The 25,222-nt window shown below is 41.1% G+C and overlaps 1 protein-coding gene across 1 annotated transcript in view; it reads right to left on the bottom strand.

Annotated features, from left to right (window-relative positions):
• Itpr1 (inositol 1,4,5-trisphosphate receptor type 1) overlaps positions 1 to 25,222 on the bottom strand; it is a 329,142-nt gene that overhangs the window by 22,415 nt on the left and 281,505 nt on the right. Inside the window, exons 54-60 of the mRNA XM_063260287.1 lie at positions 18,994 to 19,169; positions 14,625 to 14,789; positions 8,953 to 9,148; positions 7,645 to 7,737; positions 6,313 to 6,452; positions 5,743 to 5,908; positions 2,677 to 2,837 (exon numbers count right to left, since the gene is read on the bottom strand). Coding sequence (XP_063116357.1) covers positions 2,677 to 2,837; positions 5,743 to 5,908; positions 6,313 to 6,452; positions 7,645 to 7,737; positions 8,953 to 9,148; positions 14,625 to 14,789; positions 18,994 to 19,169 — 1,097 coding nt within the window. The remainder of the gene's footprint in view (positions 1 to 2,676; positions 2,838 to 5,742; positions 5,909 to 6,312; positions 6,453 to 7,644; positions 7,738 to 8,952; positions 9,149 to 14,624; positions 14,790 to 18,993; positions 19,170 to 25,222) is intronic.

The raw sequence follows: 25,222 nt of genomic DNA, 5'->3' as shown, positions 1-25,222 counted from the left end.
AGCCCTCCAGCCAGAGACTCCAACACTTCTCTGCACCATCACATATCATTCAAAACACTTGGCTCCTCAGCAAGCTTGACATTCAGAGTTAAAAATTCTTTTTTTTTTTCTTTTGGTACCAGGGATCAAACTCACAACTGTGCGTTTGCAAGGCAGGTGCTTATGCCACTGAGCTAAATCCCCAGCCCCTACAAATTCTTTATACCACAGATTATCAGGTTTTTTGACAACTGTACAAGGAAGCAAACTGAATGGCCAGGTTCTCAGAGAATCACTGTGCAGAGGTCTCCAATGGGCTGGGTGGCAGACAGGGGTGGCTTTTAATTCTTATCAAGTGACTGCTCATAAGACTCCTTTAAGTCTTAATGAATAAGACAGAAGCCCCAAAGGGCACTAGGCTTTTCTGTAACCGTAAAGTGATTAACAAAAAGAGCCAAAAAACCCCAAAACTCCATCAGAACTAACCTCCAAAAGATAGGAAGACAAGGCACATGCAAAAAGTTTTGGAGAGAAGAGAGCAAAGTGAGAAAGGGAATGCAAAAGGGAAACTACAGGTCATTATCTGATATGCACAGCTTTGTGTTTGCAAGCATGCTGGTCACAGAAGGTTTAATCTGCCTGCACTAACAACTAGAGGAGAAGAAAAGATCTGAGGACTTCTCAGTGATCACTTTCAGACCCTGGAAATTGCACCCATCACATTCCTGATTCCTACCTGCAGGAGGCTGCTCCCACCTGGCCAAAGCTCACCAGCATCCTCCCAGTTGTCTCCTGACACAGGGCTGTGGGGAGAGTGTGATTCCTGAACCAGGCTTGGTACCTTTTGAGCTGTTCATAGCCCAGTCACTTACCCTAACCTGGCTTTTGGCGGTTAAGGGGATAAACACCATCATCCCCATTCCTGAACCTGTGCCTTTACCTCTTCTGTCTGTGTTCATGTTTCCAGCTTCCAGTCTGCTCATCTCTGACCCTGACTCCTTACCTTTACTTTTTCAAAACCCTTTCTACAAGTCATCTCTGCCAGAATGCCTCATCCATTTCTCCTTACCCCAGAAGTTCCTTCCTCCTGGTTTCCCACTGAGGGCAATTTTAATGATGAAACACAATGCTAAGTGTGAAAGAATTTCACAGACGGGAAAGGACTACCCAGAGAGAAAGGATTAGGAACATTTCTCCTCAGCAGTCTTGTAAGCACTCTGGGTGGCAATTTCTTAAATCAGTATCTGCTTTGTCTCTTTTATTGGCCTTGTACTACTCCAAGGGCGAGTCCCAGCTCAGTAGCTTTGGTGGCCCCTGGAAGGCTGGTGCAAATACTAGTGGTGACTGCTGAGACACAATCTAAATTTTAAGTAGATTGATTCATATGTACATTCAAATCTAAGAAGCACAGAATTAGATCCCAAGAATCTCAAAAATACAGATAGCACAGTATCCCTCCTAGAAAGCCCTCCGGAGCCCAGGTGAGATGGTTCTATGCTGATGTCTCTGTCTCAGTTTCTCCTCCTTTGAAACAGGCTGACAGCAGCTGCCTGATAGTCCTGAGGGTTACTTGGGTGGTCTCACAAGGCTTGCAGATTATGGTGCCTCCTCCATGAGGCCTGAGCCTGTGGAACCTGTGTGTTTAGGAAATATGACTATGGGACAGCTGCCTGGCCAGCAGTGGAACTGAAAGAGGCTTGCCTGTGTCTAGGCACACAAATGATGTTTGTATGAACCAACTTGACTTCAAGCATGTGACCATGAAAAGCTTAAAGCTCACATCTGCATAAAAAGCTTAAAATTCACATCCGCAGACAGGCTTCTTCAAGATAACTCATAGGCAGACTGTACAAGTAAGGGGAGCGGGTGGGCGGTGAATCATGAAGCCTTAGTAGCAGATATGGCCCCTTCCTGAAAGTGAGCCAGCATACATCACAAAGGTGCCCTTCACCTCACAATTCATGCCTCTTTAGTTTACCACATGGCATCTACACATTTTAATGAATTAGGAAAACACAGGGTTTTCAGAGGACAGTGTTAAGGACAGCAGATCTGGGACCCTGTAATACATGTGTGGTGCCTCCACTGCAGCTTGCCAGAGAAGAATGCTCTAAAAACCTGCAGCAGACACTCTCTTCCTGGGCCACGGCACTTCACACCTCCCATCAGCAAGATGATTAATCTAGGACTCAAATTCCTATGTATCATATGATCCCTTCCTGATGATTAGCAGCACAACTCCCAGAAGACCAGGCTGAGCCCCAACAATGTTGAACTATACTAGGTGATTATTTTGCTGTTAAGACACCTCTTAGAGACTAGAACTTATTTGGGGGGGGTATTATTGAGAAGACAGACAGACTGACAAGGAGATGGGAAGCTGGGTGGTGGACTCTGATCTAGATGTAGATCTGGGTTAAGACTCTATTCCTAGTTAATCACCCTGTGCTAATATATCAGAATTAAGCGTTTCTTTCTTTGAAAAAGGCTGACAGCAGCTGCCTGATGGTCATGAGGGTACCTGAGCAAGCACAGTGCTCAGAGGGCAGTGCCGCATCTATGAGAAAAGCTCAATGAGCATCGGATCTCAGTGTTCTGCTGTGCAGCTCCCCCGGGGCTGCTGGGACTTCGCTCTGAGCTGAGCAGCCAGCCCCGCAGCCGCAGTCTGCCCTCCCTCCAGGACTCTTTCCCACTCACCTTGATCATCTCTGCCACGTAACTCTCGGGTCCAGTATACTCCGTGGAGTCCTTTACTTTCACCAGAACGATGAAGCACAGATAGTGCCACATGTTGTGTTCTTCCTTGATGTGCTCTTCAAAGGTGACAGTCTTGTTGTCAAACTTGTCTCTTTCTAAGCCTAAAAAAGAGACAGAAAACCCCCAACCCCAACTGAGCAGCAATGGTACAGAACAAGTACCGAAGCAGCTCACTCCTGCCTTTATAGGGAGTTGGCTCTACTGGCCTTGTAAATGCATTCACTTTCACATGGTGACAAGAAAACAGGCTAAGAGTGTGACCTTCCTGGGCCTGAATCCCACGCCTGCTACTCACCAGTTACTACTTAACTTCCATGTGCCTTACTGGCTCTGTTGGTAAATGGGAAGGTGGCCACCTGGGTTCCATCGGGTGTTTGAGAAGTAAATGGGAACATGTGTGATGTGCTCTCCCCAGCAGGCAAACTGAACTGATGTCCCTTCTCCCAGGTAAATGCCAAAATGGAGACATGTTAAACTTTTTGAGGCGAATGAATCAAGCAAAAAAGAACTTTGAACAAATTTCAAACTCTGGCTGATAAATTTATATTTTGCAGAGACAAGGGTAAGCAATTCTAAAACAAGTGTCTATGTATTTTAGAACTGTGCAAATCATGGGGAGAGAAAGATAGGATAAACTCTATAATGGTGAACTGAAATTAGAAGTAGCAGGCATATACACATCTTGTTTCATTAGTATAAAGTTTGATACAGAAATGTAACATGTAGATATATCCACGTGTATACAGACTCTTGTCCTATAGCTTGCCACCCTTTTACACCCCTCATAAGCCCAGGGAATGGCAGACATCAAAAGAAATGAACACATCTATCTCCCAAATACTAGCTTCTAAATACCATTCTCCATTAAAGAACCACCAGGAGTTTCTGCAAAAGTGTTTGGTTTTAGGGAAGGTTAGGGTTAGGGAAGGTACAAGGTAGCCTGACCCTGGAATTTCTCATGTTCCATAAAAGAAAAAAAATGATGATAGCATGAAGAAACACAGAAGCCAGCTTGGGAGGGTCTCCGTGGCTAAATCTCATGACAAAATGAATATTAATAAATAATGAAAGTGAAACGTTATAACCTTGAATAAAATAAAAACCTATGAGTGCATGTGGTTAAAAATACCAACATATGGTCAGAAACACATAGAAGAAAAGATTCCTTCTTAAAATGAAAAGCCAATTAACAGATGTAGAAGGAACAATAAAACGAGAAAATCATCACTGTGCCACAACATAGTGATATATTCACGCTTCTTAAGCATTAACGGATGCTAAACCTGGTGGAAGAATATTTAATTTGAGGAATAACAGGATAGTTCAAAATTGTCAAAGTACCTACAAGAAGTAACATTATAGTTACTTCTTACTTTATAGTGTATCGGAATTATCACCTTAACCAAGTGATCAAAGTTACCATCACCAGTTATAAGATGAACAGGTACCAAGTGCCACCTGACATGACACACTTGAGAAGAATATTCCTGTAAAAAGTGCATAACCTTAAATTTAATCATTAAGGAACATCAGAGGAACTCAAATCAAGAGACATTTCATGAAGTAACTGACCTGTCTGTATTCTTCAAAAATATTCATAGAACAAAAAAAAGGCAGCACAACTAATGAATGCCACATATGCCCTGAGACTTACAAAAGACATTATTAGAATAAAGGATAAAATTTTGAATAAAGCCTATAGAAAATGATAATACTTTTAAGTCTTTTTCTTTTCATTTCTTGTTACTGGGGATGGGATTTAAAGGCTAATATCCCTTTTTTTGATATTTAAGACCGGCTGGCCTTGAACTTGTTGTTCTCTTGCTTCAGCCTCCTTAGTAGCTAGAATTATAGGCACATAGCTAAAAATCTTTCAGTTTTCATTACTACACTGTAGATATGTAAGACAATGTTTTTGTTTTCATAAAATACATATGAAATATTTAGGAATAAGAGGGTACTGTTATCAAGTCACATCTAAATTTTCAGAAAAATTGTATTTGTGTATGTGTGGGAATAAAGTACATGAATATACTAATATTTTGGAAATCTTAGTGCAGAGTATATAGAAATTTTTTGTACTCATTTTATGACATTTTTGTAACTGAAATTATGTCAAAATGAAATGCTTAAAAAAGATTTTAAGGGGACAAAAGCAAACAATTAAGATCTTTAAAAAGAAAATATTCATTTTAAAGTATATATACCGGGAAGAGATATTTGGTTATCTCTATTATGAATGATCCTGGAATGGTGACTCAGCTCCAATTCCTCATGATTAATTTACATTCATCTATACTTTCCTGCACTTATACTGCAAATGTCTGTTACCCCATGCACCTCTTTTAAGTAACAGTTTGCTGCTTAGCCTCAGGTGCCCACAGTATGCCATATAGGACTCGTAATGTAATGCAGAGGAGTACCCATTTTTGTACCCATTTTAGCAATCAGGAAAAAGCATTCAGAGAAGTGACCCTACTGTGGTTATATGGCTGATAAGAGGCAGAAACCCAATCAAAACCCATGTCTGATGCACAGAACACAAGCTCTCAAATTTTTCACCATATTCTATGAAAATTTTTTCACACAAAACCTGACACTATCAGCTATGAAGACATCTCCAGGCTGGATTTGGATGAGAGATTGCCTTTCTACTTTATTTAGAATGGGACCAACAGAAGCTCAGGCAGCTCAAGCACAAAAAGACCCCCGAGATGCATTTGTCTTAAGTAACATGTCACATTTCTGTTCCCCAGAACTTCATTCTGTAAGACAAGTTGGCAACTGCTGCACAGAATTCATCATCACTCCAAACACTTCCTAGCAGAACAGAGGCCAAGCAGAGCCCTGCTTCCTGCCAAGGGCAGGAGAGAGGCTCCAGAGAACACACTGACGTGCGTTCGCATGGAGCCCGGGCTCACACCTCGTCCCTCGTGCCGTTGTTATCCCCATATGCCTTGGCCGCGCCCATCTTCCCTAGCTCGCCACAGCCCAGAGGGCACTTACCACAGATGAAGCATGTGGTCTTTAAGATTTCCTCTTTCTTCTGTTTCTCACTCCTCAGGTCGGCAAAGGTATCAATGATAACACCGAAAATCAGGTTGAGGACAATGATGATGACCATGAAGAAGAATAGGAGGTCATAAATCACTCTCGCAGCAAAGAGGGGTTCCTGGAGGAGAGACATTGGAATTAAGTGGTTCCCTTCCTGCCACCTACTTCACAAGGCTCAGGGACCAGCTCCTGGTGGCCCAAGTCCACTCAGGCCAAAGTTACATTGGGCATTAATCAAATCCCACAGCTGCATCATGAATTCTCCCAAGTGTTATATGACACACCCAGCAGGTTCTGGACAAGTGCTAGGGTGGGCCACCCAGAGGGAGACAACCATTACTTCTAAGAACAAGGCTATCCCTTCCTTTCCACATGCTGACTGGCCACACGGTTCTAACATGAAGGAGCACGGGAGATAAGCCCCGACTAGCCCTCTCGGCTGTTATTCAGTTCACACTCAAGGCCACTGGCTGGGCTTTTCCTGCTGTCCCTAGATGGCCCTTTTCTTCAGGGTTCATTTACCTCTTTAGACGGTTTCCTGAGCACATCCCCTACTCCACCCCCGCTCCGCAGCCCATGACTCAGGACGGTGACAATGCACATGAGTAGCGTCTCACATGTGTGCTCCTTATCCTGTTCCGTTTCTTCCACAGAGATCAGCTCTGTTAATAGGGCAATCATAACACAGTTAAAACGTGACGGGAAAAGAGATCCCCTGATTCTGAAATAATGTTTCCTTGATGCCATCTTACCAGCTGACAATTACAAGAAAGAAGAAAATTCTTTTATAAGCTAGGTATCTAGGTACTGTTCTCACCACAAACCCTTGCTAACTCCTCCAACCAGTGAGTATGTTCTCACTCTACTAAATCTAAAATAGACCCTCTATCCTTTTAGAATTTAAACGCTAGTCCTACCTGCAAAGAGTGTAGTCTTTTTGTGTCAGATAAGCAGCCTAAGCACTGTTACAGGATCTCAGTTTTCAAATGAGGATCTGTAACAGGCCTCAGATTCTTCACATCCTTGATGAGCTAGCTCTCATGCCAACATCGGGGTGATGTCTTACAGCAGGTCCACTGGATCAATGGCACTACACTGGAGGCTGCTCATTGTTACTGGTTTCTAGATGAAGAACCCCACCGTATCACCTTCTCCAGTTGCCGTGGGAATGGGCTTGCTAAAACACGCAACTCATCACTCATTCTCTGTTCTAAAGCTCCCACTCATCTGTTGGATGAAGTTTAACTTCCTTGGCCTTGGTACTTATTCTAGTCCTTTGCTAGTATCATCTCTTGCTTCTCTTTTTCTGCATACATTAAGTCTTTGATTTATGAACATCTGAGTTGCAAACTTTCACAGGTATATGGTATAAGACTCACTTTGTCAAATATAGGAACAAATCCAATTTTTGAATACTCTTCCAGAATTGAACTTGTGCATAAATTGGGGATTTACTTTACATGTTTTGTTCTTCAACTTGCTGTATTTTACCATTAATTCTTTAGATTTGCTACTTTACTGTAGAACCCTACCTCTCCTCCTTTGCTCACAATTCTTCCTTAGTAATACACACATTATGGACCTATCCTGATACTAGTTGGGTGTCTGTAGTCTATCTTCATTCTCAGTATTCAGCATACTGCCTAGTGATCGCCAGTTTACCCGCCTGTCTCCTCTAGCCCGCTGCTGTCTCTTAGAGAACAACACAGTCCCTGGTAAACAGTGGCTAGTCTGTAAATACCGACTGAATTGGAACAGTGTATTTGCTCTAATCTGCTTCCAACATCACTTGCATCCTATAAACCCTTGGAGGACTCTGACATTCACATGGAGCTTTAGGATACAAGGACTTACCTTCTTTGGGTGCAGGAGAGGAACAGTTCTCCCCACTCTCCACCCTACACACATCAGAGTACAGGAACTCGCCTGCCAAACTCTCGCCAGTTTCTGAGAGCAAGAAGGAAATTTTATGATGAACAATCTGGCAGCATATAGTTAAAATGTTTGAAGCCCCCAATTCACGGCTGATTAAACAATTCTTTACATAAATAACACTCTCCAATTCTGTATATAAATTCAAAGCAGAGATGTGATTTACACTTTCGTTTGGTGATCTGGATGGGAAAAAAGCCAAAAATGTCAATTCCTATAGGCTTACTAAAAATGTCGTACTTAAATAGCACGTCTAAGACAAACAGCTGAATCTCTTAGATACTACTGAATGTACAGACTCCAGCAAGACTTAGAATAAGTCTATAGGAGAAGCACTGGTATGTCCAGGTCCAGACCAGTTTAGTTCATGACTCAAAGGGAACAACAGTGAAGGTCAATCGGTATCAAATGGAGGCTGGAGTTCTGCCCAAATACACGTTTGGGAGGGAACGGACAGGGTGCCTAGGCTCAGCGGTCATACACTCCAGTCTGTTCTGAGACGCAGGGAGCCTGGCTACCTGATCAAAAATCAGCTGTATTTCACTAAGCAGTCCAACTGTGTTCTCTGAGAGAAAGCACTTGTGTGTCACTCAAGTATATGATCACTGTTTTTCATTCTCAAAGTTGGGAATCTCGTTTTTGCTATGGATAAAAATAAAATGAGCTCGCTGTAAAATGCACATATAGTAAAAAAGCCTCAGGGATAGCCACTGCTAGCAGCTTAAGGGTATACATTTTAAAAGATGTTCATGAGGTTGTTGATAAATATAAGTATCATACTGTTGCTATTTGCAATTTTCTGCAATCTCTCTTGGGTCTTTTTCCACAAAGGCTTATAAAGTTGTATCTTATGTACAGGGTATTCCCCCACGGAACTAACACTGAGCCCCTCCTACACTGACATCACGCATTTCACACCTCAGTGAACGTTCTCTCAGATATGTCTTTTTTTCACATGTATTGTCAGCAGGTCTCCAAGTTCTTCATTAGAGTTTTACTTGTTTAAAATATGACATTAGTGAATAAACAAAACACAAGATTTGGCCACTCACATTCAGTATGTGACATACACAGTATCTCCCTTTGAACCAAGTGCTAACTTATGTCCTGTATTCACAACTCCATGTTTTGGGAAGGTATCTGCACTGCTAAAGTCATTATTTTCCCCCCTTCAGTTTTAATCAGGGACTATTCTCTTACCATTGAAAAAGATGAAGACCCCAAACTCACCTGGAACAGCTGTTTCATTGGGCAACCTATCTACTTCCAAGATAAAATCATCCTTGAAGAAGAGATAGCCCACTATTGAGAACAGGTAAACCAGGATCAGAGCCAGAACTGCTGTCAAGATGATGGACCGTCCATTGCGGGTGACACTTTTAATGACATTCAGCAAAGTCTCTTCTCTGTATACTAAATCGAAAAGCTTCAAAAACAAATGGAAAAAAATGATAAAACAATTTTTAAAAATCGGGCATATTAGAAACACATCAATATTTCATCATAAAGACATGGTTTATAGACCCTGAAAACTCTTTGAATCTCACAAACACAATACACGATCTCAACACACTGCTTGACTTCACAAGGAAAACTAAGATGGTAAAAATGAGGAAAAATAAATACAAAAGAAAGGCTGGGAAATAGAAACAATTTCAAGTGGTACCCAGATATGGCTTGAGGTCCTGGAAATAGGATATGTGAGTTCTGGAGGGCAAACTGACAAGAGTATTGGCATACATTCCTTTAGGAAGTAGTTACTGAGTTTCTATGAAGGACCATCTCTCTTGTACTTACCCTCCTGGAGCCAAGTGCCTGATGGGGAAGCTAGGCGCTGGCTACAGGCCGGGGAGCTGCAAGGACTCTGGTCAATACAGGTGCAGGTCTTAGCTGAGCTACTGAATGGCTACTAAGACCATGGGTCAGGTTCTGTTCCTGACTCCTCTGAGCCTCAATTTCTTCATGTGCATACTGGTGGATATGAAGAATACACAGGCCACATGCACAGTGTTTAGCATATGAATATACTCACATGCTGAGTGAGAACAATAAATGGTAATTATCAATTTTCTGGTGAAGAGACTGAGGCAAGTTCACACAGTACTTGGTAGGGACATGTGTGGTAGTGATACACCAGTAATTCTAAACTCTTTCTCTCCTCTCCTCCCCTACCCCTCTAGTAGGGGTGAGACCCTTGCAGTCCACAGTGTGTTCTCAGTCTAGGCCTGCCCTCTGCCAGGGGACCTGCTCTCTACAGAAGCTGCTTTATGTGAACTGCAGGACACCCAGGGAGAAGGTGGTACACCCATGTAGGCACGGGAATTTGATGGCTAGTTTTCTAACTACAGTCACAGCTGTTTGGTTGAGGGAGTGTAGTAAGCAATTGGAAGAGAGTTCTCTGGGGTTACTCTTAGAATTAGAATCCATTTTTTTGTTTGTTTGTTTGATTTTTGGTAGAATCTTCCTGTGCTGCACAAACCAGCTTCCAACTTACAATCCTCCCACCTCAGCACTGGAGCAGCTAGGATTGCAGGCATGCACTGCGTGGCTTGGCTATACTCTTAAGTTTTAATATGATCTCCATACTGACATCTAATCCTCCCCTGAAGGTTTGGTCTCTGCTATGGCTTTCGGGCATGACTGTGCACATGAAAGTCAGCCAAGAGAAAAGGGACTAGATTCTGACTCAGCTTTTTTGTTATAAGATGTTGATCAAGTTATCTAACCTCTCTGAACCTCAGCTCCTCATCTGCAAAATAAGCAGACTGAACCAGTTATCTCTGAGTCCCTTCCAATTAGAATTTTATATATGAGGTCATTTTTTGGCCAATTAGCTTTTCTGCCTAACACCAACCTGTGCCCTGAAACTGGTTCTTTTAGTGAAAGTGGGTGAGGTAGGATCCTTAAAAGGAAGCAAGAAGAGGCATTTAGTCAGTAGAAGAGTACAAAAGGCTACGCATTGCTGGTTATGGTGGTAGAATATTTTCCAGCAACTCAATCCAAAGTGGCAAGTAAGATTACCTTCAAATAACAAACAAGGTTCCTATTTTCTGTAGTTAAGAACTACAGAGATTACATAGCCCCAAATTATAGAAATGACAAGTGACTTTTTCCTCTTTTCAATTCGACTATAATTTCTGATTTTAAAACAATGAACATGTGTTATTTATATGAAGGAAACCTAATTAAATAACACATGTTCATTGAAAAAACTCGCAAAGCACAAAAAAAAATCACTAATAATTTTATCACTTACAAACATCCACTCAACCAAGTAACTTCCTTCTGACTTTTAAAAGCTGTAAATATGTAGATACATCACTTTACAAAAAATCATCCCGTAATAGTGACAATAAGCCAGTATTTTTCACCCAATAGTCATGAATATTTTTACAAAAAATGACCTAGTATTTGACTATATGAAAAAAACATTTAACATAACCATTATCTTTTTTAAAAAATTGAGAAGTTTTCAAATCATGTCATTATAAATAACGCTAATAGTAAAGACCTCGCTACCTGATTCTTATTTTTTTAAAATTTTATTTATTATTATTTTTTGTCGGTACTGGGGATTGAACTTTTGACTGTGTACTTGCAAGGCAGGCGTTTATGCCGGTGAGCTAAATCCCCAGCCGCTACCTGATTCTTTAATACTAATCTAGATATTTCTTTTTGGTTAATTTCTGGAAACAGAAACTTGAAGATATATGTTGTAGTAGAAACATAGGGTCTATTGCCGCCCAGAAAAGCTACATCAGTTTACGCTCACTGCTTGTACAGAATTTTGTCTGTTTTATCCCCACTGTTACCAGTACTGGGCACAATCATGCTTTGAAGCTTTTCTAATGTCATAAGGAAACTCAGAATTATAGTTGATTTAATTAGCTTGTCTTTGTTTAGCAGTAAGGACAAACAATTTTCCATGTTTACCGACTATCTGGATTTCTCTGTTTGCTAACTGCTTGCTTATGAACTTTGCACATTTTCACCTCCAGTGTTAATATTTTCCTTGGGACAGAACTTGAATGTAGGTTTGAGACCAGGGCCAGCCAGTCTCCAGGAGGTCTGCTGGCCCCCAGATTGCCCTTCCTTTCTCTGTGCCTACTGCCACTGAGGAAGTTCTTAGAACCCAGTAGACATGGCTTTTCTCTGCTGGAGGTCCCTTTACTTTTTTTTGCTCTTTTTTTTTTTTTTTTAACTTTTTATCGGTACTAGGGATCGAACTCACGACCCCCTTGCAAGGCAAGTGCTTATGCCGCTGAGCTAAATCCCCAGCCCCAGGTTCCTTTACTTTTACAGAAATCCAGTTTCTTTTGGTTATGGGCTTTCCTTTGTGGAACAATTTGAAGAGTTTTGGTACTGCAACTATGGTTCTCACCAGACATGTTTGGCACTGCTTTTAACACTAAAAGGAAAACATGTCTTGAGGCCATAAACATGCTAAGTCCAGAGGTTTTAGAGAACTCCCAGAAACATAAAGGAAAGGCATCCACTACAATCTAGGCTGACCAACTAACCCTACTACATTTTTCTAAAAGTGAACTGAACCCAAGTAACATCACTGGAGGCTCAGAATTTCTGTTATCATTCTGAGACAGGTTAGAGACATGAGAGTACAAAGTACAGTGTGAAGCATCAGCTTCTTAAGGGGCTAGACTTAGGGGCCAACAGGGTTGAGGGGCCACCCTGCTCTGCCACTTTCAGACCCTGACGGGAGGCAACGCCAACACGCCAGACCTTGGTTTGTAATTTGAAGAAGGATGTACCTCACAGGGAATGTGAGAGGACCGGGCAAGAGTATACAATGAACACTCAATAAATGTCAGTAATTACTATTTTCTGGACTGTGACGCTCTGAGATGGGGCCTTTGTGTGTCTCATTATGACACCTGCTGCATCTAGTAGTGGCACTGACTGGCACTGAGAAATGACCAAAAACAGATGCAAGTGAATAGAAAAATAAATGAAGTCAACTGGAGAAAGCAGAGAAGACAAACTCTACTAGGGACAGATGGAATTGTCTGAGGAAACTCTCCTGTCTCTTTCTCGAGACAACCAACTGAGCTTTTCTCTTTGGCAGGGACAGGAATTAGTTGGACTGGCAGATGTGGATCTCCCTGATGATAAGCCAGAACCCCATCCAGGGACATTATTATATGACACAAAATAGCTCAGAAATAGACACAGGGTTCTAAAGATTTCAGATACAGAATGAATAAAATAGGCCACATGATGACAATCACAAGTATATCCTGAGATCTCTTTGCCCCAAACCTCAAAGCATAGATAGACCTATTTTAAAATGAGGGAAAATAATCCATTCCATTTAGCTTGCCAATGTTTACAACTAATGGAATGAGCTAATTTTGGTGAATTCTTTATGGTGTTTTGGATGAGAGAGGGAACAGAGGATAACAAAGACAGTAATAGCGAGCACTTCTATGGCTGTGCTATTTTAAGACTGTGACATGAACAGCCGCGGGTAATTTCTGCAACTCTGTGAGGGAGATACAACAAATAAAATAGTGAATATTAATTTTAAAAACATTACCATAGTAAAAGTCACAGTCTTTACCCCTTAACCCCTTTGAAATACTCCTCTGCACTTGAAACACACTTAGCCCGTCATTGCTGATGCTTTTTGAAGCAGCTCTGGAAGTCCTCTTTCATATCTTTATAGTTTGCACTACTGTGGCTGCCTCAGTGTCCTGAATTGATTCAAAACATTATCGTTTATAGTCTTTTTGACTTTGGGGAAGAGCCAGAAGTTGCACGGTGCTAAACCTGGTGAATACAGTGGATGAGAATGCACCACAATGTTTATGTAAGTTCACCTTCCTGTTGGATATTACCTGGTAGCAGCATTCACTCTATTTTTTACCTTGTTAAGATACAAATGCAGACTGTTAAAACTGTTTCAGAAAGTGTGTGTGAGGTAAGGGGGAATGTTCTGAGGGAGACTGATGACAATGTGTCTTTTACTGTAATTAGATTTTAAAATTTAAACACTCAGTTATTTTTGATTACTCCTTATATTAGGTAAATGGAGAAACTGAGGAACAGAGGTGGGAAGAACCAGGTTAGAAACCATATTATCATCATCTACCTTCCTTGCTCTCTTTTTCTTTTCCAAGTCCATCCTTTTTCAAGTCAACTCTGAGGCTTTGGTCATGTTTCTTCTCAGATTTTCACTTCTCATTTCTGCCTCTTTATGATAGGTCAACTCTACTTCCTGTTGTGTTATGTACAAGGAAATGGTTTCTTATTTTCAACTCTACAGATCTAGATTCCCTCCAACTATAGGAGAGTAAGCAGTTACTTGATATGTAATTTAAAAATCTGCCCAGAAGAAAAGGAAAGAACCAACTTATTGTATAGACTGTCAAGATCTTAACCCTTGGCTGAGTTAGAACGAAGTATCTTCTACCAAAAAGTATCCCAATCAACAGATAGGTCAAATCCATTATCATGAGACTTGAGGCTTTCAAAACAAATTCTTAGGTTACCATGCACTTTCATTGAGAAACGGGTCACGTGGGAAGTATAGATGGTAAGTGTCAAAACATTGTCCTTGTAAGTTCTGGCCACGTCTGGAAAGTCAAGGTGCACACAGAGGCAACATTTCCTGAGCCAGACAGTTGGTATCTTTCATTACTGGAGAAGACCAGATATGCCGTGCACAGCACATGGTGTGACCATGCACCTCTAGGTTCCCATAAGCTGTCCTATGTCCTGGGTCACTTTTCTCTCAGATACTTTCCTCCAAAGGCTGGTGCAGTGGGCCCTGACTTTGCTGGACCAGGCATGTGAGCTGACATTAAAAGGCAGATCCTCTGATGAGAGATGAGGACACTTTCTTGGCTCTCCAAACATGAAATATTTCAGCACCTGGTACTCACCAGCAAACTGTAGAAGAACTCGTGGACAAAGAGCCCCATGGCACAGATCACGAGATACAGCAAGTGGTAGAGGAACTCAACATCCAGAATCATGGCCCGGTACCCTCTGGTGAATGTCCCACAGTTGCCCACAAAGCTCATCAGAAAGATGATTTTATTGCAGACCTGAAAACGATGACAGGAAGAGTCAGATAGCGTAGACTATGTCAAACTACGCTGAGAACTTGGGAAGATTCTCACACAAACATATTTCGGCACCATGCCCCAACAAAAGCTTCCTTTTCACCAAGTACCCACCAAACCTGCCAAGAATCATTCTGCAGCTTCAAGTCATTTCATTACTTTGCTTTTTAGGCATATTACAAATTACATGGTAGTCAAATAACTTCATGTGCAACAGTAATCAAGTAGCATTTGTATACGGCAAAAACAAAATTAACACATACTGAGATTATGATTTTCAAAATGAGATATGAATCATTTCTAAAATTCTTATATGAGTTAGTCAAACACAGAAGTCACTTCTATTCGTGAAATCTGTGATCAGCATAATTAAAAGTGTCTTCTGAATTTGTTACATTCTAGGGCATTACAAAGTTGAAATTTAGAAGCAAGTAATTGTTCCTATCACAAGGAAAACCAGAATCTTCTTGGGAAAGAAAAGTAAGAAATATTAGGATGAGTTCTGTTCCCCTACCCTTTCTTTTGGGAATAACGTGTAATATTTCCTTTGGGGACCCATCCCTTTCCAAGAATTGGTTCTTGAGATCTAGGTGGGGCTTCATTCCTGGCCAATCACAATACTGTATTTTTCAGGGTCTAGTGATTGTTCAGGGATAGGCCTATTACCAGGGGTGCCAATGAAATCCACTGAGTTCTTCCCAGAGACTGCTGTGAAAGAAAATTTTGGTCCTTTCCACTGACCATGACCTCAACAGGAATGTGAGCTCTGGAGCTGTTGGCATTCTCTAGCATAATGATGATGACCCTTTTAGAGCTTTCAATGATAATAAACAACCAGCTGAGGCGTGTGTGCCATAAGTTTGCCACCACTGCTCTAGGCACACAACTGCTCCTGACAGCACCCTCAAGCCGAGGACACAGAGCCCTAACACCAACCACTTCATTCAGCTAAAAATGAAGCCAGGCTCTTAATGTCTTGGTCAGAATAAACCAGTACATTTTCTCCTGTGCTCAGGCCAGCATGAAGTAGGATTTCTCACACTTGTATCTGAAGGTGTCCTAATACGCTTCCATCTCAATAGAAACCTCTTGCCTTGAAGTCACCTCTAGCATACTGACAGGAAAATGGGAATCAGGAGAATGCTAGGGAGAAAGCACTCTGGATGCACTTGGTAAAATCATCTTTACTATTACGAGCTCCCTTGGCCACATGTACTGGGAAAATTCTGCCAGTTAATCTTTGGCCATGAGGTAAGTGAGGAACACATCTACAGAGAGCTTCTGCCTCTCCCAGGCTACCGTGTGATCTGCCAGGTTCTCCACCATTCTAACCTTTGCTGGTGAAGGTCTCTGAGAGGACAGGACACATCACTCACTCTGGATGATCCAAGCTGGTCGAGTTTGGGATAGAATGCAAGCAGGTAGGCGGTAACTGCTTGGTAACTCTCTGGTTATCATTTTAAGGCTTTACGTATGCCCAGCCTCCTGCCATTTTAATAGGGGGTAAATTCACGTCACTCAATTCCATCCTGCTTTTTACCTTCTATTGCTTCTTCTGAAAATGTCTCCTATTTTATAGCCTCAGCCGTGTCCCCACTCATTAGTGACTGCTAACTTCCAGCTTCCCTGCTCCACAGAAGCAGCTCTTGTACAGTCTCTGAGGAATTCTGACAGGCACCCCTGCACCTCCCCAACACCTGTGTACTCTCGCCTCTGTCCCAGTCCCTTGCAGCAGGTAAGGTTCACTCATCCTTTTCTCTGTGTTTTAAAAAATCTCTACAGAGGCACAGTGCCTGCCTGGCAAGCACGAGGCTGCAAGTTTAACTCCCAGTACCAAAAAACAAAAATAAAACAAACAAAAAACCTCTAAATGATTTATTATAGATGTTTTTACTCTCCTCCTACTGCCATTATAAATGGCAGTTGTCTAATTGGATTCTTAGCCAAAAATTATTTATGTTAAAAAGTGATATCTGTGGTCAGAGATTAAAGGTCAGCAAAAAAGTACTAGTCAGACCAGATACGAGCTCTGAGCTACTGACAGATTTTTAAAAAAATTTTGTTGTTTTGTTTTTCCCCTATAACTCACCTACCCACCCATTTACCCATCTACCTATTTGTGTTTCCTTCTTAAATAGTTTCCTTTTGCTGCAGGTGATACCCTCTTTAGCACTATGTTTCTGCCATTGTGGTCCTGGCTTTTCAAATGCCGGAGCCGATATTACTGCTCTGTTTTGTCACCTCAAGTCCAATAAACCAACACTTTTTATGTATCTACCCCCAAAACTTGATCTTATCTAGATTTTCATCAGTAACACTATTCTTCTCCCAAGGGTTCATGAATAAAAATCTGGAGCTGTATTTGTTTCATCACCCACTAAAGATAGAAACACTTTCTTTGCCTAAAGAAAAGAACCTGTGTTGCTGTCAGGGGTAAGCCCAACTCTATGCCTGTCACCTGGCACTTCTTTCACGTCAGTGACACCTTATCTTTCTTCTTTTATCCTGTGATCTAGGGTCAGCCTTTTCATACCTGATAAAAAGCATCCTAGCACCCCCAAAGACCTCCCTCCCTCCATCTCTCTCACTTGAGTCCGTGACATTGAGGAAAGAAATTTTCTGAAGAATGCCTTTGAATGTATCATTTCTTGGCTCAAAAACACTGCAAGCACTTCCCACTACTAGGAACAGAATTTCGTAACATTTATTTATTTGGGGGGGGGGTTACTGGGAATTGAACTTGTGACCTTGTGCTTGCTAGGCAGATAATTATGCCACTGTCCTAAATTCCCAGCCCTGCTAATATTTATTCTACAAAGAACTGATATCTTAAGTGACACTTTCAAAAAACTTGAGGCAAAGAAGTTTGTGAAAAACAAATACAAGCCACTCTTTCTCCAATACTCTGTATTACAATATTAGTCTGTGAGAAGTCTTAAAGTTAAAAAAACAAAAAACCTAGCTTTGCTTATTCCAGGACTTCTTACACTTTCTATTAGACCACTGAACTCCTCTGACCTAACACGCATCAAGCCAGAACATGTTTTGGAACTGTGGACCTGAAGATGATGCCCAACTGCATTCTAAAATTTAGTGCCTTGAGTGATTTATACAGGATTGATTCCCACTATCATACTACATAACCAAAAATGAGATGAGACTCAACTCTTTTCTCTGTCTCAGTCACAACCTGGGCTTTCCCACTGCCCTGCTCTGGCCTACCCAAACCAAAATGCTTGTCTCAGTGCATGTTTTTGTGGCCAGCTCTTACCACTCTTTGAGACAAACTTGAACTCTGCTACTACCACTTAAGCTTAGCTTCTCAGCGTTTTCTCTTTGCTAGAGTCCTTGCTGCCTCTGCCATCAGAATACCCACTTGGGAACCAAATACATTACTCTTATTTTGCAACATTATTTTCTTTTGTTTTACAGAGATTTCCACTTTCTTATGATTTCTGGAAAGCACTTTTAGATCCTCACAGCCCCCCACAGGTCCCAATTTTCTCCTTTCCTCCACCAGAAAATCTATCCAAAATACATAATCCTCTGCTAGCTGTCTCCATTTCTTAAGAATCTTCCAATACATATATGGTTTCTATCCTTCAACTGTGGTGAAGTAGTATATTCACGTGTGCTTTTGATTCTCCTTTTACCTCTGCACCTACTCCACTTGGGTTTGAACATCTTAATCTCTCTTCTCTTTTTTTATTTGGTGCTGTAGATGCTGTGTAATATATGATAATTTGATTTACTGGCTAAAATCTCCAGCACAAACAAACCTTTGTTCACATTGGCAAAACTAATTTAAACCTCAACTGGTATCACTCTTTGTTCTTTATTCCTGAGAGAGACATTCCTGAAAATGAGACTCTCAAGGTCTGAATAGTGCACTAAGAGGCTCACTGTACCCTGAGAAGATCAAGAGGGAGATGTGCCCTTGAAGCAATCTCTTGCATCTGCTACTGTAACCTGTTTCAAAGTAAAATAAAAAGGGTTGGGGATGTAGCTAGTGGTAGTGAACTAGCCTAATATGCTATCATTTCCTAGGCCACAGAGTCCATCTCCAGTACTGAGAAAAAACAACAAAACAGCATAGAACAAGATGCCCAAATACCAGGCACCAGGATGGAACGTGTTCTTATTTACTCACCAACAGAGAAGTGGCTGTGAAGATGCTCATACTTACATTGAAAGCTCCCAGCAGAAACAATGTGGGTTGTAATCCAACTGAAAATATCAGTCGTAGAATTGTGGAAGCAATTAAGGCCCGGATGCCATGGGGCTTGGGGAGAGCAATGACAATGGCCAGAGAGATGAGCATGGCTGTCCACAGGAGGCCCGACCAGTGTGGCTCTAATGTTCCTGGAAAGGCAAAGCAGAGTTCTCACGACTCAGTGCTTTTGTGGCATCTTAGATGGCAGAGGAAGCCAAGTTTAATTACTTTTTAGTCACTTCTGTGGCCTTTGTTGCCCCAAATCTCACCTCAAATTCTCTGCCCCAGACATAACCAGTGATGTCGGTGTTTTCTGACTCCTAAGCCATCATGCACATTTTTTCTACCTGGGACATTCTCCCCTTTCTACACACCTTAGGTTTAGACTTTTGGGATATCTGCCTTATTCCCTTCCTCCCCACAAGAACATGTATGTGGTCTTTTCCTTCTCTTTGTTCCCCCACAACCCTAAATTCTCTGAGGGAAGTACTACCTGGAACCCACTAGGCTCTCATCACGGGCTTATTCAATAAACAAAACTCACACATGTGTCATAACTCCCGCTCAAGGAAGAAGTCTCAATTTACTTTCTATTCATAGTATGCACTGAAAAGCTGCAGGTCCCTTGCCTGAATCAGATTTGTTTAAACTGAAAGAGGAAGGCAACTTCCGTATCATGAGCACCATCCTACAATTAGATTATGCCTGCAGTCAAAGTACTTCTACCAGGTTTTGTCATCTCTTGCTATTGCAAGTTCTATTTACAGTGTCCCATGAGATGGCTTGGTTATATAACATGAGCCAACGTGGCTAAAAATACAGTTCTGTAAAACACTTATTAAAAAAATAAAACAAACACCCCTGTTGCAAATGCTGTCACATCTTGAGTCTCCTTCAGATGTAAACAAGAAGCACTACATGATTAAGGCCACTTATATAAAGGAGTTTCACTTCTTCAGAATGTGAGAGCAGCATTGCTCAGGAAGAGGTAACATGGCAGATCACAACTCTTCCACGTGTTGTTGGCTGCCCTTTTTCCCTGAGGCCATGTCTACCAAGATACATTTTCTCTCTAATACTGTTCCCTGCAGACCTAAACACTTACTTGTATCCCTTTTGAAAGACATCAAAAGGAAAAGCTGATTAGAAAGGGCAAACAGAGCTGAGTGTTGTGGTGTACAACTATAATCCTAGCACTCGGGGGGCTGAGGCAGGAGGATTACAAACTGAGTTCAGTCTGGATAACTCAGTGACTTAGCAAGGCCTTGTCTTGAAAAATAAAAAGCGAGGATGTAGATCAGTTTGAAGGCCCTGAGTTAGTCCCTAGTATGGGGTGCGGGGAGAAGGAAAAGGAAATGGACATAATGAGACACAAATTTTTCAGATGCTCAAAAAGTGCTTATCAGGGCCTCTGAGTCATTTTCTGCACATTTACTAACTGTTAGCCATCACATTAGTGCCTTCATGCTGGTCACCATTTATCCAGTCCACTCCATCCTGTGAGGTTGGAGTAGTATCTTCACTTCACATTGAAGGAATGTGTAATGAATTTTCTCCAGGGTGAAAGAGAAACTGACTGGAGGTTACATGCTACTAAAGTTGCTATTTAGTCATGAAAACTCTGCTTAATTTAATTGTAAAATTAGTGATTTTGGGTGGTTTATATAGTCATGTAACTACTACAGAAAACTGCTACCACAACTAAGATATAGAAATTATCACCCTAAAAGGTTCCTTGGGGGTCTCTGCTTTGCCCCAGACCTATCCTCAGGTGACCACTCTCTGCTTTGTCACTATTGTCTTTCATAAAAATGGAAAAAATAATCATGTTAGTAGGTAATCTCTTGTGTTTAACTTGCTTCACTTGATAACATTTTAAAGAATTATGCAGGTTATTATGTATATCGGTATTTTCTGCTTTTTACTGTTGAGTAACAGCCCACTGCATGGATACACTGTAATTTATAATTCAAAAACCAATGCATATTTGAGTTCTTTCCAGTTTGGAGTTATTATAAATAATGCTACTGAGGATATTCAAGTACAAATTGTGGAGCAGAGATGTCTTCACTTCTCTTGGATGAATATGAGGAAAGAGACTGGTGGGTCCTAAATATATGAGTAACTTTATGAGACATTATCATACTGTTTTCTAAAATGGTCACACCATCTTGCCTTCCTATTAGAACCTATGACAGCTCCACTTGTTCCATACCATCACCAATACTTGGTACTATTCTTAATCTTTTAAAATCAGTCATTTTAGTAGATTTATAGTGATCTGTCACTGTTGCTTTAATTTGAACATTATGGCTTAGATGAAAATGTTCCTCGCACATCTCACATTCAGACCTGGAGGCAGGTCTGGGGATGTGACTTGGAAGGGTCTGTGGAGGACTACCGGATGGCTTCTCCTGAAAGAAGACCATTTGTTTCTGATTTGGCTAAACCTTTCCCTACTTCTATGTATTGATATGTACAGAGCTAGCTAGGACAATACTCTATCCCCTTAACTGGCCATAATCAATGCAAATGGGTCTAGAAGGTATAGCCTTTGAAGCAATGTGCCAGGTCGGCGATGCCCTGCCTATAGCTCCCCTATTTGTAAGCATGAGGTAGACTGAGAGACGCCACACTGCCAGTTAGGACTGAGGCTCAAGAGACAGGCTGTGATGTTTCAGGACCGAAGGGTCAGACATCAAAGCTAAGACAACCAAGCAAAAATACAAAGTACTTCCACACACTGTGTTCTGCAGATTCCTCCAAACTTAGAGGCTACCTCTTACTAGAATCCCATATTCTCTCTACAATACCTCTCTCAGCACGTGGCAGAGGCACTTTGTGCCTCCTACCTAGCCCAGCTCATGCTAATCATACACTTCCTGCCACTCTCAAGTCACTCTACCCTGAGCCACTCCCTTCTTCATGAATTAATAAAACCCAGGTTCATCCCTGTGTCATGGCCTTTGCTCTGGTTAGCCATCACTCCAACTGGACTTAGGACCAGCGTGGCTCTCCACAACTACAGATAACTCTCTGTCTCTTTAGTCTCATTGTGGGTTGCACTGGAAGTGGTAGATTGGAATTTACCTGCTAGAATTTCAGTAACTTTTCCCTGGGATTACAAATATAAGCTCCTCTAGACCATGAACAGGATGTACTCTCATCCTTGGCTCCTCCTAGCCATGTCTGCTTCCTGGCCACCAGGTGGTGAAGAGCTTTCCTTTATCATGTTATCCTGCTTTGTAGCTTTCTGACCATGGACTGAATTTCCTGAAATCCTGAGCCAAAATAAACCTCTTCTCATTTAAGTTAGGGTACTGGGTGTTTTGTCTTAGTGACAGATAAGTCACTAACATACTACACTACTCTGACAACTAGTGATAAAAATCTATGTGTTCATGTTCAATTTATAATTGTATTTCTCCTTTTTCTTTTTTAGTACTGCAGAATGAAGCCAGGGCCTCATACATTCTAGGTAAGCACTAGACCATTCAGACATCCCATCCCTCAATGTCTTCTTTTTTGAACTGCCTATTTAAAAATATTTTGCTCAATGAGCAGTTACTTCACTACTGAGTTTTAAGAGTCCTTCAAGTATTCTGGATATAAGCCTTTTATCACATATTTGCTCCCAGACTGGGTTTTCACTTTCTTTAGGTCTTATTCATTATTTTAAACTGACTCTTAGTATCTTAGATTAATAAACATAACCAGTGCAATGCACGTACTCAAGCCCTGAAAAAGTCAGTGTAGAATTTGCTGTCTTCCACTATAAAAGCATTGTTAAAAAAAGTGTTAGCTTCCAAAAAAAAAAAAATTCTCAAAAGGTATCTTTGAAACAACTGGAGAAATCTGAATTTGGATAGTGTATTATTGGAGGTAATGTTAAGTTTTGTTTGATATGATAATGGCATAGTGATTACATATATTTTACAATATAAGTTAGCCATGCTGAAATGTTTATGATCAAAAATAACTAGATGTCTAAACTTTTTCAAAATGTTTCAGAAAATACAGTTGAGAGATAAATACAACAAGACTGGCGAAATGTTAATTGTTAAAACTGGACTGATAGGTAATAGCAGTTCATTATACTGGTCTTTCTACTTATGCATGTATTGGAAAATTTCAACAGTAAAAAGTTTTAAAAAGTAGTGATACATTTTCTTAAATCACCATGGCATGCTTACAAATCCAGTAAGCAATATGAACTAGCCCAAATGCCGTGGTTTTGAAACACTTTCTATTCAGTAGTTCTGAAATAAAGGGTAGAGGAATGATACTTTTGAAAAGGAGCTTTTAAGGGCACTGTTGTTCTCAGCAGCCCCAAGTCTTGTAAGACACAGAACCATGGTAGAGTATACTATACATCATTCTACATGTGTAAGAGGACATTTTGGAAATCTTGTTTTTAGGATAGAAGACATCATAACCCCCAGTGCTGGGGATTAAATGCAAGGCCTTGTACATGCTAGGCAAACACTACCAATAAACTGCATCCCCAGTCCCTGAAAAATAGTGATCTAAAAAAATACTTTCAGGTCACCAAACCAGATGTCACTTACAGGAAGGATAATACCATACTTCCCCTAAAGATGGCTGAAGGCAAACACCTTCAACAAAAAAGAAAACAAAAGCTCTTTGAGGGTGAACTGATGTGTCTGAAGTTACTGCCACCACTGTAATAAAAAAGTCAGGCCACCTTCCGGTCAGTCTGACCTCCCTTCTCTCCCAGCTCTGACTCTGCTTTCCCTGTAGTATATGAAGTTCTGAAGCCTGTGATTCCTAAATAGGCAGTGTGAACTCCTACAGACGAGTGAGAGTTGATGTCATATTTAGAACTTTCCTTTTAGCATTTGAAGTCTTTAACTGTCATCTCAGCTGGTGAGTCTCAGACCGTGATGGAGAGGAAGCAGGATGCTGCAGAGAATCTTTAATAGGTTGACAAACATTTTTATCTGAACTCTACTAGAGTTTCTGAAGTCATACCAAAGCCTTAAAATTCAATGTAAGCATCTAGTAATGAGAAAAAGATCAGGAGTAGCTGAAGTGGCCATTCCAGACACAGAGGGGCACAGCCAGCCCCAGAGGGAGGGGAGCTATCAACTCACTATCCTCCGACTCTGCCCTGGATGCTGATGTAGATGACCGTCAAGGCAAATAATAAAAATCTTTTAAATATATCTTAAAGAAATGCAAGGTAACTGAAAATACAACCAAAATAATAGCTAAATAATCTGCTGCAATAAGCATAACATCCCTGAGTGGGAGGAGGCCCAGCCTCTGTTATAGTTCACAGAACTCTTCTTTGACCCCTTTGGCACTCTGCTCCACCTCTGCTGATGGCAGCTCAGGGAAGGCATGCATCTCCACAGAAAAGACTCCGCAGTCCTATGTTCCTACCACAGCTTCTCAGACATGAGTGCTTGTGTTTCCTGATATGGCATCTGAAAGAGAGGTCTCCCTGGATTTGTGTTTAGATGCTTTGGGGAAGAAAAATCATTCAAATGGTGCATTCAATATAACAGTAGGCCAAACGAAAAAGCTATCTCAAATGGGTAAGTCAGATTTGTAGGTGTTATATACCATGCCATCACCTTCTAAATGGTGTGTTTTTGTGTCTATATATATATATATATATATATGTACATATAGTCATATACACATAATATGGCTCACATCTACATCTCTAGTATCAAGCTCATAAGTTGAGCCTAAAAGTTTCCTGCACTCTCTTTGTGTCTTACTTTTGGCCTTCTTTATCCTATTGGGTTTTATAAAAGAAAACTCCTGGCAGGGTGTTATATAGATGAAATGAACTGCTAAAATCTCTGCTGAAAATTTTAGATTAAAAAGTAGCTATCTCGGAGATTGTAGTAGGGATCAGAAAGGCCTAGAGGGTTTAGCTTAGTGAGAGAGCACTTCCCTAGTACATGCATGAAGCCCTGGATTTAATACTGTAACACTGCAAGAAAAAAACAAATACTCCAAAAAACTAAGAAAAAAAAAGGGGCCATAGCTATCTAAGAGCAAAGAATCTTTTAATGCCTTCCTGTTGTCAGAATCCCACCAGTGTGAATGCCTCTCCAACATCCATAGCCAGTCAAGAGCCCCAACAGGAAAGTGTCCCTTTTGAATTGTCTGCTTTTTCTCAGCAGCATGTGTAGAATGCACATGTGGATTATGGGAAGAAGATGGT

The sequence above is a fragment of the Cavia porcellus genome, unplaced genomic scaffold, assembly GCF_034190915.1.
Source record: "Cavia porcellus strain 051 isolate PalLab524CR breed Dunkin Hartley unplaced genomic scaffold, mCavPor4.1 scaffold_13, whole genome shotgun sequence".
Lineage (NCBI taxonomy): Eukaryota > Metazoa > Chordata > Mammalia > Rodentia > Caviidae > Cavia > Cavia porcellus.
This window is presented reverse-complemented; position numbering and strand designations above follow the sequence as displayed.